The 20,676-nt window shown below is 39.9% G+C and overlaps 1 protein-coding gene across 20 annotated transcripts in view; it reads left to right on the top strand.

The window, feature by feature from the left end:
- GTDC1 (glycosyltransferase like domain containing 1) overlaps nucleotides 1–20,676 on the top strand; it is a 186,004-nt gene that overhangs the window by 122,883 nt on the left and 42,445 nt on the right. The window contains exon 2 of one of the 20 annotated variants that reach the window (XM_056350361.1): nucleotides 3,188–3,263. The exons of the other annotated variants lie outside the window; for them this stretch is intronic. Coding sequence (XP_056206336.1) covers nucleotides 3,223–3,263 — 41 coding nt within the window. The 5' untranslated portion in view covers nucleotides 3,188–3,222. The remainder of the gene's footprint in view (nucleotides 1–3,187; nucleotides 3,264–20,676) is intronic. 20 annotated transcript variants of the gene reach the window in all.

Below are 20,676 nucleotides of genomic sequence, written 5' to 3'. Positions count from 1 at the left end.
TAATTTTAATCTTAAATAGAATTATACAGTCAAACAGAACTGTGGATTCATAATCATTTTTTCAAGATTCATTTAATATTTTGCTGATTTGCAGCACTTGATGAAAATGTACTGTAGGTTTAGTTGATTGCAAAATTGGGCCTGTAGAGCTGATAAACTGAGGGTTTAAACCCTCAGTCTTTATATTCGGCTTACATATTTCAAACGTATTATGTCTATGTATGTAGACCAGGGCTTGCTTATTTTTTTTCAAGCTGAGGAACATAAAAGCTGTCAGTAATGGATGATCTGTTGTTTTAAGATGTAATCACCTCCGTTGACTATCTTCCTTCGGTCTAGATGGTGGAGCACGGGGCATTTTAAAGGCTTTACAATAAATGATTGCAGGTAAGGGAGGGATCGTTCGTGGTGTTGGCAAGGGAGAACGAGTCGTGTCGGTGAGGATGTGCCATCAGGATGGCTGTGCTGAAGTCGCGGGATGCTCAGAGTCTGACCGATAATGCCTGCTGGACTGAACGCTTTGTCCAACTAAACTTAATGCAATTGTAGCACGTGTTGGCAGTGAGAAAGGCTCTAGGAACTGGGCTGCCTCTTCGTGGACCAGTTCATGGTTTCTCCCAACGCTTAAAGAGCACCGGTAAGGGTGGGTTGTTACCCTGGGTTGTCCAAGTGCGTTTTGCCTACCTAATGAATCAGTAAAACTGGTTTTATGTTTGGTAACCTTTCAGTTGGTGAGCAGCAAGTATTCAGTAGGCATTAGACCATCTTTTTGTTATAAATAAAATATCCAGTTTATGTTTTACAGTATTATTTTACTGCTTTGCGTACAAGAGAAAAATAATGTCGATTTTGGTTTGGGAGTGGATTTGGCAAGCATCGCTTTAAAAGAAGTATTTAAACTCTGTAAAATTAGTAGAATTTAACAGTATACCAGCTTTACCTACTTTCAAGAAGAGAAAAGGTTGGTGTGAAGCCAGTAATGAGTTCAAACTGTCAACTCTGCTAATTTTCTTCACAGTTTTGAGCTTGTTCTTAAGACTTAACGCCGTTTCTAGTTTCATCTGGTTTATGTCCTGTATTTGAGCCTTGGCCATTTACTACCTTACTGCCTTCTCAGTGTACATTAGGAAAAAAGAAATTGAGAAACAGTATACTTGTGTCTTGTCATGCTTCATTGATTTGAAATAATTTTCCCCTTAATGGTGTATTTAATATTTAGTTTTCCTCCTATCCGTGGTAGTGCTTTCAAGTGAGAGTAATAAAACTTTTGGAACACGTGCATCCCTGTCTGGCAGCCTTGACATCATTGTCAGTGTTGTATTTAAGCTCCAGCTTAAGTAGGCAGAGTAGGTTGCAAGCCAGAACCATGAGGCTCATTGTATATCAGAAAAGAATTTTTGTTGTCATGCTCTTACATAAAGTACAAATTATTTCTCAAACCAATATTATTTAGTACCCGTTAAGTATTTCTGTTATTCCTGATGTGCTTTGAGATTTCTGTTTATGTAGTGACTGATGACAGTGTCAAACTGGTTTAGGCTCCTCGTCTTAGGAGTATTACGAAACTCATTATAAAAGTCACATCCAAAGCTCAGTCAATGAATGAGTTCCTTGTGTTAAGACTCAAATTGGGTATTAATTGAAGCTCTGGCTTGGGTGAGAACTGCTGGTACATTTAATCTGGAAAAAGACCTGCGATAATATTAGTGGGGGTAAAAAAAAGCAAAAGAACTGGAATAGTCATTGAATGGAGCATTGAGGAATAAACCTGCCAGACAACTGCCATTATCATTTTTTAAATGGGCATGTAAGCTAGATGTCTCGTTAGATTAAATTGTTATGGATGTCCATTCATCTGTGGAAAAGATGGTTATTTCTAGTTAGAGTATTGCCTTCCCTTTCTAATGCATATCTGGCTAATACCATTCATACTTGTGTCACCTGAGGATCAGAAAGCCAAAATGCACATCATCTGCAACTATTTTGGGGAGATTGTTTGAAAGCTGAACCTAGCTTTCAATCCAGCTCCATTACAACAGTAATTGTATTATGGAAACTCAATCATCCCAGAGTTCGGAGAGCCAGCTTTGAAGTGGCTGGTATCAAATTTTTTTCAAGATCTGCTTAAATTTAAAAAAAAAAAAAGAAAATCAAGTGCTTAAGCACCATTGGTTTTTAATGAGACTTGAACTTCTAAGCGCTTAAGTCAATTGTGAACCTGGAAATTATGCTCTAAAGGATACTTAGCTCTTTGGAGGTATGCATTGACCTAGCTTCTGTTTAGACACCTGATTCCACATAATGTTTCTTTGAGAATAAAAGCATTGGAAAATGCATTTTCTGAAGAGGCTGGTTTTAAAAGTAGATCCTTTCTTAAAAGAAACCAGACTGGCTGCTTGCTTGAAAAATCATCTTCCCCTGTCCCTGCCTCCTCAACCCTGGAAAAACTGGAAAGCTTTGAAGACTTCTGTGTAAGGGCAAGTACACCTTGCACATTTAGAGAAAGAGCTGCTACCGTATTAAAGTATTTCCTGCTCATCACAGGCCAACATACTCAACTCATGTGTCTTCTCTCAGTTGTTTGAGAGTGTAGTGCCCCCTTGCCTCCCTTTATTTCACAGAATGCCTCATTGAAACCCCTGTCGCTTGTAAATATTATGGACTGGTGGACATAAGTTGTAGTATTCTGCTTTAGTCCTCACTTGGTTTGTTTATTCTTTCCTTGGGTATCTCTTTACCTGTTATTGCTAAGGAACAGGCAACAATGGCTTTTCACTTACCAAAAAGTTCTTGGAGAATAAGGAAGCAGTCAGTGTTAGAAATCTGACATCGGAAGCAGTACTTAATTGAGCAATTTGCTTGGACTAGATACAGCAATATTCTAGTTTATTTCAAAATATATATATCTTAATTTCAAAATTGATATAAATATACAAATTTAACTCTAATGTTCATCGTGTGTGGACATCTGTAGGTATCTTTAATGTATTTTTAATTATCAAGAGTAACTTGAACACTGAAGTTACTTACTATGGTAAATGCAAATAAAATAGTAAAGTTTTTCCACTGCAGGCATATAGATTTAAATAGGCTTTTGGTTAAAGAGTAGATTTAGTCATCAGTTTAATTAATCGTTGATGTTTTTCTTGCTTTCTTGTATCACAAAGTCATTATTTGTTTGGTTTAGTTGGACATGATTGTCATCTTCTGAAGATCTGAGACATGAAGCTCCTAAGAACCCAGCAGAACCTCTGTGCGGCTGTGTGAGTCACTGCGGACCCCTTCCTCCTCAGACCTAAGCTGAAGCCCTGGGTGATGGGGAACTGAAAACCACCCTGCCACTCATTTAACCCGTCTTTCACAGCAGCAGGTTTTGCATTTTGGGTTGCATGCGTGTCCTACCCACAATGGGCAATCGGGAGATGTCATTAAGAGAAGGTGGGAGCTATGCAGGTTCTCTTTCCACTGAAGAGGGATGTAACTTCGGGCAAAACTCTTCACCTCCTTTACTTACCCTGCAGTTGAAACAGGGCTAATAAGGCTTATAATTTATATGCTTAGTATGCAAATTGGCAAAGTAAAGCATGCTTAAAAAATGGCCGATGAACTCAGAAAGCTGTTTTCCCTATTAAACCTGAAAAAGAAGAAAGTATCAAAATGCGATCGTCTAATTGCGTCTTCGCCAACCGTGTGGTGTACGTATAAATGTGACTCCTACATACTGTCTCTTTAGAAAGTCTTTTTGCCACAAGAAGAATAATGGCAGCGTACTCAGCAGGCTGCAAGAGGATGAGATAGCATGCTTGCAGCATTTCTTTGCAGCATAATTGCAGCATCAATGAACCATGAATTCAGCCTAATTAACATAACTGGAACCACTGCAATCATGCTGCCATTCAATTTAGGTTTTGAACATTCTGGTGAAGTATCGCGGTTCTGCTGTTTATTGTGGAGATGCTGTGGAGAACTGTCCACTTGCTTTCTCGCTGCTGTCTTGATGTATTTTTATTATTTCAGGATAACTAGGGAACTTCAGAAATGGAAGATCGTTGGCTTACTGGCTCTATTACTGAATCTACAAATAATTCTGTATTACTTTCTGTAAAAAGTAATTAAACCGTTTAGTATACTATAAAACCCAGAGTAAACATACTAAATTTCCAAGTGAGGCACAGGTTCTGAATTGTAACGGATAACTAATGGCAAATAACTCTGGAACTATTTTGAGTTAAGGACTGCATTCCCAGAATTTTAAAAATAGCATTTCCTATTACTCTTTGCAAACACGATACCTAGAAGAAACTTTTTTTTTTTAGAAGAGCCTGGATTTTTGTAACGTGTTGCTCTGGAGAGGTTTTTTTTTTTATTATCGTTGCTGTTGGTTGTGCTACAGTAAAGTCAGGAAGCCACAGAAGTAGATCAGGTACCACTGCTCTTGGCAACAGGGCAAAATAACTGACTGTTCAGGGCAGAGGAGTTGAGGGACTGCTGAAAACAGCAGTTGCTGGTAGATAGGGGGGACCAGCTGGGACTGGGAGGCTTCCTGCATCCCTCCTGGCCATTAGGCCATTAGTCCTCAACGATGGCACCAAAGCCCCTTCAGAAAGGGACACAGCCGGGCATTACTTCTGCTGTTTGTGACAGAACCGAGCTCAAAAGCTTAGGAGTCACTGCCCTGTTATTTTCTGCTCTTGAATAACTGCAGAAAGGAGAGCGTAAACCTTTTCTTGGTCGTTGATTCTATGTAGCTACGATCCCCATGAAGATCTGACCAAGATCAGTGGAGTAGCTGGGTTTTTTTAATGACCTTAATGTGCAAAAAAATAGATAAATCAATTAAAAAAAAATTTCTTAAAAAAGTGGTTAAATAGACAAATTTTGCATTAGGAGCTCAAAATGTTAAGTTTGGAAGTTGTTCATAGCTACCGGAAATTATTCCATAGTTTCCTTCTCAGAAAATCTCCCATATACCTATTTGTGTGTGTGTATATATAGGTAGGTACACACACACACACTGACAGGTGTGTGTGTATATGTGTATGTGTGCGCCTATTTAAAAAAGTCTGAGCTGCTGAAGGGAACGGTTCTGCTCTTTTTGAAGGATACTGGTGTTGAGAACAGTTGCTTCCAGTAGCTAAGGCCAGTCCACGGAGAGCCAGAGTCTGTGAGTGATGGATGGTGATAAGCACGTTGTGGATGGGGGGAGCAGGAGCACAGAAGCGGTGTGGCAGTGATATTTAGTGCCTTTGGGGGGGACAGTTGTTTGCAAATTGTTTGCACTGTGGGTGTTTAGCAGGGGTTTTTTACGCCAAGATGGTTTGTAGTGCAGTGCTCTTACCTGGAAGCAGTGAATGGTGTGTATGACTAGGGTATCATTTGAGAGGGTGGGGCATTCTCCTAGACAGTTTGTTAGAATGCCTTTTTTGAACCTTATGTGGTCCCTTACACGTGTGTATTCTGGAAGGGCTCCAGTCTCGGGTTGGTGGGTGACTCGTAGAATCATTTAGATTGGAAGAGCCCTTGAAGATCATGGGGCCCAGCCATGGTTTGTGGGCCGGTGCTGCTGGAAGAATGGGGTACAGTAATTTCAGGAAAAGATTCCAAGGTGGTTTTCTCTGTTTTGAGAATCATCTGCGTTTACCTTGGGTATACTTCAGCCCTTTTCACTCATGTGGCTGATTCAGAAAATTCTAGATCCATGTTGACTCCCAGATGCTAGATTTCCATTTGTTCGTAGCTTTTTCCCCCCCGATGATGGTAACACAGAAAGTTAGTTGTTACACTTTTCACTCTAAGCATCTGAGTATAAATTTAGCATCAGAGAACTGCAGACCTTTTGAAATAGCCATCTCAGTCATCTGTTGCTTCCTTCTGTGTCCTGATGTGACCCTCAGTCAGCATCTGAGATCAAATGAAACACCTTCCTGTATTTCTGCTTGAGTGACAGTAGAATTTGTCTACTGACCTTTCTACTCTTTGCTTTTCTCTGTAAGGGTGCTTAGTGTCTTCTGAGAGGTGGGTGTTTTCCTCAGCCTCCTTTTTTCTGCTTCTAATGCAAAAACTATATTGGTTTTCCTCAAAATGTTATTCACTAAAATTCACTGCCCATGACCATCTGATGCATGTGTAACAAAACTAAGCACTGCTGGTCATCTGGTTGGATGTTCAGGGTAGGCTCATGGAGGAGATTCATGGCTCTGCTGTTAGGTTTTGCGGGACCTCAAAGGCTCACAGAATTCAGATGTGTCCCTGGAATTTACTTAATACAAGTAACAAGATCTTACAGGCTTAAATGCTTTATAAGATGCATTATTTCTTTCATAAAATCACGTCTGAGAACAAGTTTAGCTTGGCGTTGCCTGTAATCAATGCAGTTGATAGAAATGTGGGTCCAGCAGTACAGTGAGATACTTTGTAAGAAGGTAGTTAAACATACGTATGTAACCTAAATGAACAGGAGTGGTCAAACTGACCTCAGCACTTGTGAGACTTCTTGTGTCCATATGTCGAAGGTGGGAGGTGATCTGGGAGCACAGCAGAAGAGTTGGGGGGAGAAGCCCAAGTAGTTGGGGCGCAATAACCAGCTGATGAGTTGTTTCTCTTTTAGCGAGCTGTTGCATTGCCAAGCTAGTTTTCTGCAAGTCGTAACTGAAGATCAGCAGATAATTATAGTCAAGAGTACCCTGTCTCTAGACCCCTCTAGTTTTGCTAGTCTGTGTTTAGCATCCTGTGTGCAACTCTGAACAGAGCACCTGACTGAGCATTGCATTATTATTGAATAAGAAAGTGAAGAAGTCCGACCTCCTTCAACGGTGACTCTTCTTTACTCCAGCCTGCAAACAAGCCGCAGCGGCTGTGGGATGGTCCGGCACGCTTGCTGTCATAATTCTAGGTTTTAGGTGTTGGTTAGTCCTTCCTTTCTCAGAAGGCTTAATACGCATTTTAGCGGAGGCTCTCCCGTTGAACGTTTATGAAAGGTGGGGTCAAGCAAAGGGCTGGCTGCGGCTGAGGAAGAGCTGAGGGAAGTGCAGAGAATAGCTAAAGTGGTTGGTTCCTGGAAGACCAAGTCTGTGATTCATCCGTTTGGAAATGAAGGAGAAGAAAGCAGTGCCAATTAAATATCAAAAAAGGTTACGATAAGCATCTAAACTATGGGGAGAGATCACAGTCTTTCAGCATTTTTATTCCCTGCAGCTGCAATATGTAAACTCGGGAAGATGACTGAACATTGATACTTTAAAAGTTCAATAGTCACGCTTGTTATTGAATGCAGTTACTGAGAATTGACAGACGAAAATATTTTTGAGAGGAGTTTCCAAGTAGAGATCATATTTCCACTTTAGTGTGCAGCAAAACCAGTGCATTTGAATGGCTGTCAGGTCTGGTAGAAAGAGCGAATAGCTGCTCTGTGGTAAAATATTGCAAAGGATATAATCAGTCTCCTTCAGAACCAGTGGGAGTTTATTTTATTTTTTATTCTTCATAGGTGCGAATTCAAAAGCCACTCAGACCAAATGTCAGCAGTAGTTTGAGTGTTTGGTATTTTGAATTTAATTGCACTGTTTGCACAAAAACTCCTGCACATATTCCTGGCTGCCTTTTAAACATTTATATCTACTTTTTTGCCTTTTATAAAAATTAATAAAATGAGGTCCTTGAAGACCCTGAAAAATTTAAATTAGTCATTCTTGCTGAAATAAATTGATTAAAAAACGTTAAGGAAATACATCTGTAGACAAATACAGACCTTTCCTCTGTATGCTGTTTGAAGGTGTTTTCAGGCCGTTTGAGTACAAAATAATTGCCAATTTCCACCTTTGATATCTATCACTGTGTTACTATTAGGAGATTTATTTTTTTAATGAGTCACTGCTAGGTGCTGAACGAGTGAGTGAAGGAATATTTTAAGGAGAGCCGTATAGAAGAAAACTAAAATTGTTCATGAAGACTTTGCTCCACGTACCTCAGGGGGGTAGCTTTAGTAGAAATAACAGGGCAAGTGTAGGTAAATGGGAAAAGAAATGGTTGAAAATTGAAAGCTAAGGGCATGGTGATGATCAGTTGAGAAAGGGAGCTGAAATTCTGTTGGAGTCTGTGACCTGATGCAGTGGGTAGTGAGCAGAGCCCAGCTGTGGTGGGTCCTGCTGCCTTGTATGACCCTGTGCAATGCCGTCACACGGTCCTGCTTAAGTTAGGTCATGTTAATGCCAAGTCTCCTCTTCATCCGTAGGTCCTGTAGGCTGTCATTTGCCCTCATCTCAAGTCCCCACAGCAGCCCTTGTCCTGATGTCTTCCCACCCTTTATCCAGGTCCCGTTGCTACTGGTGCACGTCTGGTCCCACTCGTTCAGTGACACAATCCCAGGACCCACACGTGGCACTTGCTGTCTGGTGGCAGGGCGAGCAGAGCCACCGGCGCTCGCTCACCTTGCTGGTCCCATCCTGCCACAGCAGAGCCTCTGAGACATGGACCCCAAAGCCTTTGGCTGCTGCAGACTCTGCTCCAAGCAATTTTCAGAATGTCCAAAGAAGCACATCCCCCGTTGTTAAAAACAAACAAACAAACAAACAAACAAAAAAAACCCAACCAAAAACACCACCACAAAAAAACCCCAACAGCACTTAGGTTAATTTTAGGGTGATTGCTTCTTAAGAGACTCTGAAAACTGGTTTTCAGTTAACAATCTAGTTTACATAAAAGGCACATATTGATGAACATAGTCTGTGACTTTTTGCTCAGTCCCATTATTCTCCTCTAATTCATATGCAGAAGCTAAGATTTCCAGTGATCTCACTGTTTACTGAAATCCAAGTTCTTAGAGGTTAATATTTTTCTGACATTCTGGCGAGAGTTGCATCTCCTGTGTTCTTCACAAAGGACAAGAAAGGAAAAGGAGGAATGTGCTTCCAGAAAGCACCCAAAGATACAGATGATCCATCAAGAATTAGCTGAATGCTCTTGTGAAAGCTGGAAATTTCCCTAACAGTGTTCTGGCATATGAATATCTGACAGCCAGATATTTTCCTATTCATATTCAGAACTATTTTCAATGCCAAATATTGCTGATTGACAAATTTGGTATTTGAGTTGCCCATCGTGCTACGAGCCCTTCTCCTGCAAGACGCCTAAACCCATTTTTAGCCACTGTGATAGGAAAGCACTCAGCACTTCACATGGCCAATGCAGCACCCTTTCTGTAGGCATATATAATAAATATAATAAATATTCATAATAAAGTGTGAACCTGTAATGTAACCAGGATGCAATGCCATCCTGCAGTAAGGAAATACTGGAGAGGAAAGGGGTAAAAAGGGTCCTGGGTCATAGAGACAGCAGGAAAAGATGTGCAAAATGAAATGCTGCTGTTAATACAAGAAGGTTTCTGAGAACCAAAGGTGATACACCAGCATAATAAAATTAAAACAATGTTGGGGTGTTTATGCTTGTTCACGTGCGTACTCGTGGAACACCTCTTGAGTTACATACAGCCCTCCTTTATCTGTATGGCTACGTACCTTACTTCCAACTCAGAGCCAGTAATATCAGAATAGCTGATTACACTCAAAATGTGAATGGGATTTTTTTTTTCCCCAGAAATTGGTTCTATAAAAAACTGGCTTATTTTAAGAATTCTGACTTCAGACAAATAATCCAAAATTGATGCTTGATTGAAGCTAAAGTACCAGACACAATTTATTGCTTGTTCAAAATTGTAGTGAGAATACTAGCCTTCTGTTTGAAGGACCATCTAAAAATGTTCTAGTAGTTGTTGATGGTAACTGGAGTGAGTTGGAGGTATATGCATATTTGGTATTAAAAAGAACCACCTCTCGGTGTTTTTATACCCATGGGGCTTAAAGATCACTTGCTTGTGACATATTTGATGTGGAACATCAAATTGTCTATCCAGACTTCTAAAAGTTATAACTATATCTTTCTAGTCTGTAGGTTACATTCTACTATGAGTATACATTAAATATTTTTATTAACATATTCAGCAGTATAATTTTAAGCCTCGTCGTCTTGGTGAAACATTTTTTCCTTAATGCATTGGCATGAATAAATGCCTATGAAAAGCTGAAGTTATATTTTGTGTCTTGAGTCTACTTTGGCTGAAGTGTCACAGTAGGTTGAGTTTTCTATCAGCGAAGGACAGCAGAACATGAAAGTCCGGCTCTGTACTGGGGCTGAGATTAGATCTGAATGCAAGGAAAAGCAACAAAGGTCCACAAAATATCTGAAATCTGCAAATACTTCCTGTACTTAACCTACACTTTCGTTGCGTGACTGTAAAGAACAGCAAATCTTTGTTCTTTTCCCTCTTGGTTCCCATTCAGCCAGTTCAGAGACACAGGAGAAAGGTTTTGGGGAGCAAACTCGTTATCAGTCTTCCTACAGTTTCCATCTGGTTCTGTCAACAGCAAGCACATCAAAACCGTGAGCTTACAGCCGCTTTTTAAACATCAAAAAAGTTTTGTAAACATTATTTTATATATGTATAAATATATAATATATATAACATAAATGAATATAAACATAGTTTATGAATGTGTAGTTCCTTTATATCTTTTAAAGTTTAGCTCATATTGGAGTTGGTAAGAATCTAAGCTATGACTTTGAGTTCAAGAGGGAATTACATCTGCCTGAGTGGAGTGGAGAAAGGGCAAGTGTTTGTCTTGGTAAGAACCCCAAATTTTCAAGTGGTGTCATTAGACTTCTAGAAAGTTATTCAGGTTCATCCGTTTGTGAAAACCTGTTGGAAAACTTCCAGGAAGAGTTATTCAGATTCATCTGTTCATGAAAACCTGTATCTTTGGTCTGTATTCTAGAAGGTTCTGCTAGTCCTCATCATTTAATAAACAGAGAATGAAAGTCTTAGAAATGCTTCTCTCCTCCTTTGTGCCTGCGAGGAAGGCGTTGGTTTAGCAGTCTGGTGATTTTGTGCGCCGGTGGGATCGTTTGCCATAGGTTCAGTGATTCATATATTGAGAGTAGAGAAGGCTCTAGCATGCCTTACTTAAAGCTGGAAATATGGCAGGAAAAATGGTTCATGGCTTCTTACAGCTCAGCTTGTGATAATTTGAATCTGAAATAAATTAATAGAGCAATCCTGTTTATGGATCATCAGCTGCAGAGGTATTATTAAAGAACTTGTGTCCCTGTTCACTAGGAACACCTGTATGTAAAGCCATATTGTAATTGTTCAGACACGCTGAATCAGACTTCACTGTCTCAAAACAAAACAGAAAATATAAATATATGGAATGTCCCAATCCTCATACTTATTCTTTTTTCATCTCAACAATGTTACTCTTTCGGAAAACCCTCATAAAAGCAATCCACTCTTTTCAGTTAAAAGCCATTCATATGGCAACAAACCACTGTTCTTCCATTTATATCTGTATTCATCCATTTAAACTCTAAAGCTTTCCAGCTTACTTCTTGGATTTATAGCCAGCTGGCTGCTGTGTGTAACATGAACATATTCTGACTGTGCATGAGATGTTTTGTGTCATTTAACTCATAATTGTAATGCTCATTCTAAGCCACAGCTCACCTGCATGCATTTAGCATTGACTGTGCGAGCTCCCAGAGTCACGACTTGCCATCTCATGTATGTACAATCTACTATTACTAGAGAAAAGTTAAGTAAAAAAAAAAAAATAATAAAAAAAAATTCCTCAACCCTAAAACAAACCCCCAAAAAGCCCTCCTGGAATGTGGTTTGATAAAATGAATATGTTCAAGATGGTGGGCCATAGCTGAGCCAGCTCATGTGGGATCAGTGCCCACATTTTGGCATTTATAGTAAACTTTGGAACAACTTTTTAACACAAATGCTTTAATAGCAAGTGGGTAGGGGGAGGCAAGGCAGGGAAGAAGGACATAAGCACTCTTTTTTTTTCTTTTCTTTTCTTTTTTTTCCCCTCTCCTTATGAATGCTAGATTGCTGATTTTTCTAAAGATGGTCTGATAAGCTGTACCTGTTTATTAGCAGTCTTAGAAATCAAAGTCAAAGAAATTCACTGGAACTGAAATTCTGCAGTCTCTGCCCTAAATTACTGAATCATCAATAAGAAGCTTACATTCAAAGAAAACATGAATATTAAAATTTGGAAGCGTACTTTGGCTTTGTAGGAAATACAATCTATTATTATTTTTTCTTTATGCAGCATCGCTGGGTTCTAAGAGAGGCAATAGAACCATTAATTAATAGTAGTAGTCCTGGATAATGTCATAATAAGCAATACAACATATGAAAGCACGTTTATTCTTGCCAGCTATCGGGGGGAACCTTTACATGTTTTAAAGGCCCATTAGGTTTGTTTACAGACTGAGCTGGAGCTGGTGGGCTTCGCTTCCAGTGGAACTGCTGTTGGCAGGGGCTGAACCAGACTTTACTGCTTGACTCTGATACTGAGTTTCTGATGGAGAGCAGCCTCCCTGGGACAGCGGGTACCTCCCGTACCAGCATAGTCCCCGAAGCTAGGGTGTCTGGGGGTTACTGTCGTACAAATGGAAATAACAGAAATTCTATAGATCAGAAACAGTTTTCCACAATGGAGAAGGTGGGCAAGGAATCAAAACCGTGCCTTCAGGTATATTACCCAACAGTACAACAAAAATGTGCTGGGCTTTAAATTGCACTAGCAATCTGGAAAGGATTTTCTGACTGGAGCTATGCTAAGTGTTAATAGTGGAACCTGGGTACTTTTTCTTTTGATCTCTCCTTGAGCTCATATAGAATAATAGGATCAAAATAAAATGCCATTTATATGAACACCTTGTTCTTTTGATGTCGGCACAAAAAATTCTGTCTGTAGCTACAACTTAGCAAACAGTGCATCTGCTCCTTTTAGTTGGACCTTCTACTTTATCATTACTTTTAATAAATGGTGTCACAGCCATTTTTTTGTGTAGTTCATGAACTTGGTTGTAATTTTTCCCTAAGAGTCTTTGCGTTTCTCGGAAGAACTAAGAACAAGGTATGCAGGACCTGTAAACTGGTGGCTTATGGTCAGTTGCACATGTTGAATACATGATGTAAACATTTGTGTGCTGCTACATTTGCAGATACAACATTAATTGTTCTTTGACCACTGGGGCAAAACTGTTAAATTAGTGTACTCGGAATGAGAGAGAATATATGGTTAAGTGCCCCTGAAAATAGCTGGGGTAATTGTGGTTATCATAGGTGCTAGGTTTTGGATCCCTGGTTTTTCCATCAGGAAGGTGATGTACCGCGTGATGTCTGGGTGGGAGCCAAGCCTGTTTCTTCGTTGCCCACCTCTGCAGGAAAGACCGTAGAAGTATGACAGCTGGTAGTTACGGATCCCCTTTGCTTTTATGTAGAGATCCACAAGACAGATAATCCACAGGGGAACATGAGCATCTTTCAGCTCTTTATTCCCCAGGGTTGGTGGTCAGGAGTGTTTCTTTGGAAGTCATTATTGTGAGTACTTAAAGTAAAGCCGCTTCTTCATGCCCTTTCAAATCTCTTATTAAGATTCTTCTCCACCAAAGTCTCTGACTGCACGGAAAGAGCTCAGCTGTGTTTATTACGATGATTGATAGTGTCTCATTGTGATCCCTGCTTCAGTTGTCATAACCTCCAAGAGTAGCTGGGATGGGCATGAAGCACGGCACCAAATGAAAGCAAATAACCCAAAGTCCTGCAGTTCACCAGTGTCATCGTTGCTGCTGTCCAGGAAGAGGGATTAGCGAGTGTGAAGAAACACTAGTGAGGAGAGGTCCAGTGGCCACGCACAATCCTGGGTGTCGAATGTATCTCCCTCAAGCTTTGCATCCCACTGAAATCTATATTTAGCTATCAAGCTTATTAGCTAGGAACGGTCAGCTTGTTGTATGCCGTATGCAAGGAACACCGCTGGGTAAGTGCTGGGTAAGTGTTTAGGCTCTTGCTGAAATGGCTGCAGTTGGGGTTGCTGCATGTGAGCTATCTTCCAGCAAGTTCTGCTGCAGACCTAGTTGAATCTCTGTAGTCCTGCCATGCAGCAGTATTCCAGAAAGCCATAACCGTGGCTATCACCTATAGCCCTATTCTTATAAAACAGTACAGTATAATTCATTATACATTATATATATATAAAAATTTTATTATTATACGGTATTAAAGATACCAAGCTAGTTGGAGCACCAAAAATGGTGTGGACATACTTGCAGTACTGCACTGGGATTGATGCCTGCTGCTGAGATCAAGTCTCCGTGCTAACGCAGCCGCTCTACCTCCACTCCTCCTGCTAGTTAGCACAGAACTAGCTAGTAAGAACTAGTTTACTGCTGCTAGTAAGAAAGTTTACTGCTCTCGTAGTCTAAAAGGCGCTATCTGTCCAGCTCTTAACCTTAGTGGAATATGTGTCCCTGCTCATCTTTCACCGGTTCTTGTGTTGTATCCCAGAATTCAGACCTACCTTTTGCATCAATTAAAGGAGGGGTGTAGGACTCTTTGGACAAGGAGTTCAAGTGAAAGAGTGATAAAAATTGATAGTTTTTCTCCTTACAATAAAAATGCGATTGCCCTAGTTCTGTGGTTAGCATGAAACGAATTGGCTTTGTCATGAAGTCAGTGGGGTACAAGCTAATACAAGGTAGTAAAGGAATAATAATAAAGTAAACCAGCAAAGTCCATGTCTTTTATGACAAAAACAGTATGATCCTGTTGCAGTCCCAGGCCCTGCTGCAAATAGTGTTTTCTGATGCCTTGATAAGTCCAATTTACATAAAGTGTATGAATAAGTATGAATAAAGTTACAAAAGTATGCTCAGTATTTTACTTTTTTTTTTCCTTGAAAGTAATTTGCTATTGTTCAAACTTTCAGCTTTCACTGGTTCTGTTTCCAAAACCCCAAAAGGAAGAGAAAATAACAAAAGTCCATAAAGGCAAAAGGGATATGTTCTCATTTCAGTTCACAGAATTTCCTGCCTTTAAACAATACAAATATATGCCCTTAGGTTTCTAACATGCTGGAAGGATACCGAATCCTTGAAACAGATCAAATTAAAAGCAAGTCTGCAATAGCAACAGCGAGTTTTACCAGCACGTCCAATAGATCTCAACAAGAATTCACAGGGTTTTAACCATGTTGCCAAGCCTTACAAAATCCTAAACTGCTGACTCCATAAAGAATAAATGCTTGAAACCAGCAAGCAAATTCTAGGCTGAATTGGACACAAATAAAATCTGATGCTTAATAATTGTTCCCTCTTCATTGTAGGCTGCGTTTAAAGAAATTATTTGATAGAACGTTGAGATGTATCCCCCAGAGGAACAGCCATGGGCATTGGCTATGTAAAACCTTTTAAAGTACATTGCCTCCCTTCGTTACGGTTCCGCATGGAATGGGCTGACGGTGTTACTCCCAGCACTGGGGTGAAAGGCGTGAGGAGCACTGGGGCACCTGGCAGTGGTTGTCACCAGGTAGGGCATGGCAGGTTGGGGAGCTGGTGTCCTGAGAAGTGGTGGCTTGGCCATAGGAGGAGGGAGATGCTGAAGAAGCTTCTCCTTGGTGTCATTAAATGCTTTGGGTTTTTTCCGTTTGCCTTTAAATTCTCATGTGCTGGTCTTTCTTTCACTTTTTTAACCTATTTCATCAGAAATCTCAAAGTACCATACTGGGAGTACTGCTCTTCATGGTCACGGCAGGTGTATCTATATGAACAATGGAGCTGTAGAAACAAGGCATTGGGCTGAGCAGTCACGGTCAAGCTCTTTGCATCTCTGAGGTTTCTGATCTTACTATTTTATATTTTTTTAAATATAGTTACTGCAGTAATGTTCGGGATGGCCATGTCCTGCTGCAGAGCAGGTGACAGCTCAAGGTGTTCACAAGCCTGTATCTCCTTACCAGGTAGGCACCATCCCTCCTGTTGTCCATCCTGTAGATATATGTCACCAAGCTGGTAACTCAGCACATAAGGGTAACAGTGCTGGTTTTATTGACACTGTTTTCTCCTTTTTCCAGCAGAAAGATGAATATTTATTTTCTCGGTGTCAGTCTTTAATATCATAGGTAGCTCAGCAATGCACCACATGTGTTTTACGTGATTTGGAGGTGCAGCCTCTCCGAGGAGCCTTCTGGTATGTGGATGCTGAAAGGCAGATGATCAGTGGTCTTCTGTCATACTGATTTATAGCAGAGAAAGGGAGTCCAGGGGTTTGGGGTTTCCTTTTTTCCCCCCTCTGTAACGACACTGCTACTAGTAGTAATAACATTTTTAGAGCCTTCTCACAAAAAGATGATCTTTCTAGGTCAGAGAGATGCTGCCGTTCTTGTTCTAGAGATGGAGAGAGGCTTTTAGCGTTTGAACAACGAGGCACTGACCCGCTAGCAAAGTTGGCATTAAAATTCAAGAGTTGCCTCTAAAACACACCGCTTAGGTGAGACACAGATGCGTACCCAGGTAAACTTCAGTTGTAGTGCAAAAAAAGTGCAGATAAATCTGGTACCGTAACACATTGTCAAATGGAGGTCAGGTCTTGGCATTACCCCGCGGTCCTCAGCGCCCGCGGCAGTTGACCGGACATCTGCTCTGACTGTGGCTGTGCTAGCTCTGCAGCCGCCCTGTGTTTTTCTTATTTGAGTGTTATACTGATGACAAAACGTGTTTTAGATTTTTGTGTGCCTCCAATTAATATTTTCAATTAATTTCTCTAGCTTTGTCAGGTAAAAGTTTCTTCAGTTAAGCCTTCAAGTGGAGGTAGACTTCGTTGTTTCTTTATTTCTTGGGGTACCTGAGAAAGTGTTAAATAACGCAGGTGAAATATGTGTTTTCCTGAGAAACGCACAGAAGTTTGGATTTGCGTGGTCGAGTGACTTATCAAAACCAGATGTGAGCAAGTGGAACATTTTACATAAATTTATTAAAATCATTATTTACCTGTAAGTTATAAGAAGGGCTTAGTTGCACTAGTTTGTTGCCAATATGTACTGCCAATAATCTGCCAAAAAGCAGCTTGCTGGCAAAATCACTGAAATGGTTAGCTTATGCTTGCACAGAACATTACAACCCCAAGTCAAATGAAAACCTACTATAAACGAACTCTTTGATGGTGGATTCGCTGGAATATGGTATTGATATATGGTACACAGTTTATATGGATTATGTATACCGTGCAAGAAATATGGATATCTATTAAGGGTAACTTGATATGTAATCGGTTAGGACAGTTATTGTTTTCAGTATTTGCTATGAATAAGATCACACAGTGACTGTTCAGTTTTAAAATACAGGCTGTTCACGTGCAGCCCAAAGCACTAGCATACTATTTGTTCAATTAATACAGAAAGGCTATTGAAAATGTAAAATATCTGACATCTATACAGAGTAATTCTAAAGGCAGCTTTTCTTCTAGGAACAATTTATACATTACATAAACTTATATTTTTCATCTAAGTATCATTTCGAGAATAGCAAGTTTAAATATTGGAGGCCATAGGGAAACATAATATTACGATAATGTTCTTTGGTGCGGTTTGGAAGGTTTTAGGAAACATTTGGAAGTATTTTTCTCATAAAGTCACTTAACTATTGAAGTGTTATGATAGCACTCCCTTCTGCATTGCGTATGTTGCAAAACAGCCTGTTTAAAGGGGACATCCATTCCATATATCCTGATTAGAAGTATTTCCACAAAACAGGAAATTATATGTTACAGGATCCTGGTATTAGTTTTAATTAAAAAAAAAAAAAAAAAAAGACGATTTAACGAGTGGTATCAGTTTTCAAACACCCATTTCCAATTCTGTTGAGCAAGAAGGGATACTGTATTGTCTGGAGCTGTATATGAAATTTGCATTTTCTAAATAAGCACTGGAGAGCTGAGCAGGTTTTTTTCTGTTTAAGTAAGCACTAATAAACAGGACCAATCCTTTAGGATTCTTAAAAAACTTGCAGTTCTCAGAAGCCTAACTTTTTTCCCCACAGTGTAATTCATTCTTTTGAACTTCTGCAGAAGCAGAACTGAAGTCAACAATTTCTAAATTTCTGGCAGTTGTTATCAAGGGGACTCTTAGGGCTCCAAAACTGTGTCTGTTACCTTGCAGTGTTGGTGCAGCAGCTCTACACAGTCATGATGTTTAATTATAGAGAAAATTACTTTTTTTTTTCCTAAACTATCAATTAATTCATGTTTTCATATCTTGTGCAAAATAATGCATAAGTTATTTTCATCTGTGTTATAAAATATGTATTGTAGTTCATTACCATCTTACTGAGGAGTTTTTAAATTATCACCATTTCATTTGTTGAGAATGATGTTCTTAGAAATTATAACTGCACAGATTCTTGCATACAGTGTTAAAAGATTTCAGGGAATTGGAAGGTGTAAATTCAGAAATAATATATTTAGGGTCAAACTCAGTCTCACCTGAAGTGGAAGGGAGCTTTGCCTTTGACTTAAGTGGGTCCAGAGTCTCCCCTCTGCTAGCAAAATGCAGAATAATCAAATAATCACTATCTGTTTTGCGTTGGGTTTTTGTTGTTTGTTTTTTGGTTGTTTTTTTTTTTTTGCTAACCTGGAGCACCTAAGATATTGTTGAAGTCATTTGTCAGGAATAAATATGTAACAAAATGGGATAATTCCACAAGTAATTGATTAGGCTAGACGTGCTTAGGGCTGGAATGATGTTCAACAGCAGCAGCAGCATGGAGGACCCCAAACCAGGAAAGCTTAGACTTTCGGGCATAGATTTGTTTTGGAGTAGTTTTACCGGCCTTTGGTCCTTTTTTGGTAGTTTCACTGTGGGCTTGTGTTTTGGAAGGTAGTATCTTGTTATGTATTTTGGGGAGTAATGGTTGTAGAATGCTTTAGTTAAAATCCTGGTTATCTAGGATGCAGACTTTACAGCGCATCTTGAGCGGTGATCTTAGTGTTAGAAGCTCCAATGTAATACTGAAGGGGAAGGTGGAGGTCAGGTTGACTGTCCTTCTTAGATTGAGGTACAGATACGTCATCGTGAAGAATAAACTAATCGGAGTGTTGAATCAGAGTGAAACTAGATCGGGAGGAAAAGTGTAAATGCTAAGTAAAAGTGGGTATTTGTGGCAATGTCAGATATGGATACTAGATATTGAGGGATTTTGCTCAGAGATTATTTGGGAAAACAGGTGGAAGTTAAGGTTTGAGGAATCTGAGAATTATCTTGTTTCTCTTCTACTCTGTACTGCTGACACCTCTCCTCTCCTGCCTTGTCTCATCTTCCTTCCCAGCTCCAACCGACCAAGTTACCACTTGAGTCAAAACCAACCACCTGCAGTTGAGCTGGATGCAGCCTCTCTTCTCCCAGAGCATCTCTGGATCCTGTGGGCTGATCAGGCACACTGCTGGAGTGACAAAGGTTGTTGCATTCAGCTAATTTGTTGCTAAAACAGCAGTGTTTTGACTGGTTTGTCGGAAAGAAGTCAGATCTCATGATATCCCTTTCCTGGTGCATCTTTTGGTATGGATTACATACCAGTTCTTCTCTCTCTTTGGCCAGGAGATGAGTATTAGGAAGGAAGATGTCCTGCTGCTGCTGTCAGCTTCAGCTCTTTCCTGTGGTGTTTTTCCCTTTGTAGACCTTCCTGCAAGCTGCTAGCTGCAGCACCTCTCACACGCTTAGTGTCTGAGTGTGAAATCTCTATCCTTGGCCTTTGATGATGGTTAAAACTGGACTGGATGAGGCTCTGAGCAACCTGGTCCAACTGGATGTGCTTCGAGCACAAGGTTGGACCAGAGATTGTCCAGCCTCCGGAATTCCCAGAGTCTAGTCTGTATTGCTCCATGTCAGGGAAGAGAGTAGTTGAGAGAAGGTAACAGTCACGTCTCAAATAATATTTCATACTTCTGTATCTTGTAGTTTGCAAACAGGGAAATCGGTGTAAACCCTACTTACTCTACTCAGGAAAACGTGTATTCTACCATGGGAAGACAAGCTGAGTCCCAGATCTTTAATTTTCTTTTGTCATGCCCTTCCCAGTGCTTAATCTTGGCTCAGTTCAGTTTTCTTTTTGTTCTCTCTCTTTGCTCCTAATCCTTGTACATGCTTATAAGCCCCTAATATTTATATGGCATTATCTGTGTTAGAGATTACTGCTGACAAGTAATCTCTTCCTTCTTCTGAATGAATTACAACTATTGCTAAAGATCAGAAAGTGAAATTAGATCCCCAAAAGTATGTGACAACTTCAGTAAACCCTAATATCAAATTCCCTAAATATTAGGAATCTTCTTTTGAGCTTTTCGGTTTGAACTGTAGCACAGCTTCAGGACACCTGAGCACACTCAGCAACTCTTTTTTGCTGTAGAGCAAAATGTGACAGTAGTTGCAGAGAAAAAAAAGAGAAAAAATTTGCTGAACTGAGGCTAGTCTCCCAGTTTTGTCGTTTGTTGCAATCTTTCTAGAAGTAGGTAAATATAAAAGCATTGGGTTTTCTGCTGTCAGGTGATCCAAAACATTAAATATATAAGTGTATAAATTTATATATAAGTATAAAAACATAGTTGCTGCCTATTCCAGTTTGGCCTCCAAAGAATTGCTTTCATAACCTTTCTTACTTGCCTTTTTTTTTTTTTCCTTCTTTTTCCCTTAGAAAAGAGTGTGGACAAAATTCTGACTTTTGAAAAAGCTCAGAGATACCCACACAGCTTTGATATTTGTACAGTGCTTGGCCAGT

Source organism: Falco biarmicus, chromosome 8 (assembly GCF_023638135.1).
Source record: "Falco biarmicus isolate bFalBia1 chromosome 8, bFalBia1.pri, whole genome shotgun sequence".
In the NCBI taxonomy this organism is placed as follows: Eukaryota; Metazoa; Chordata; class Aves; order Falconiformes; family Falconidae; genus Falco; species Falco biarmicus.
The sequence above is the reverse complement of the archived record's forward strand: the minus strand, read 5'-3'. Positions and strand labels throughout refer to the sequence as shown.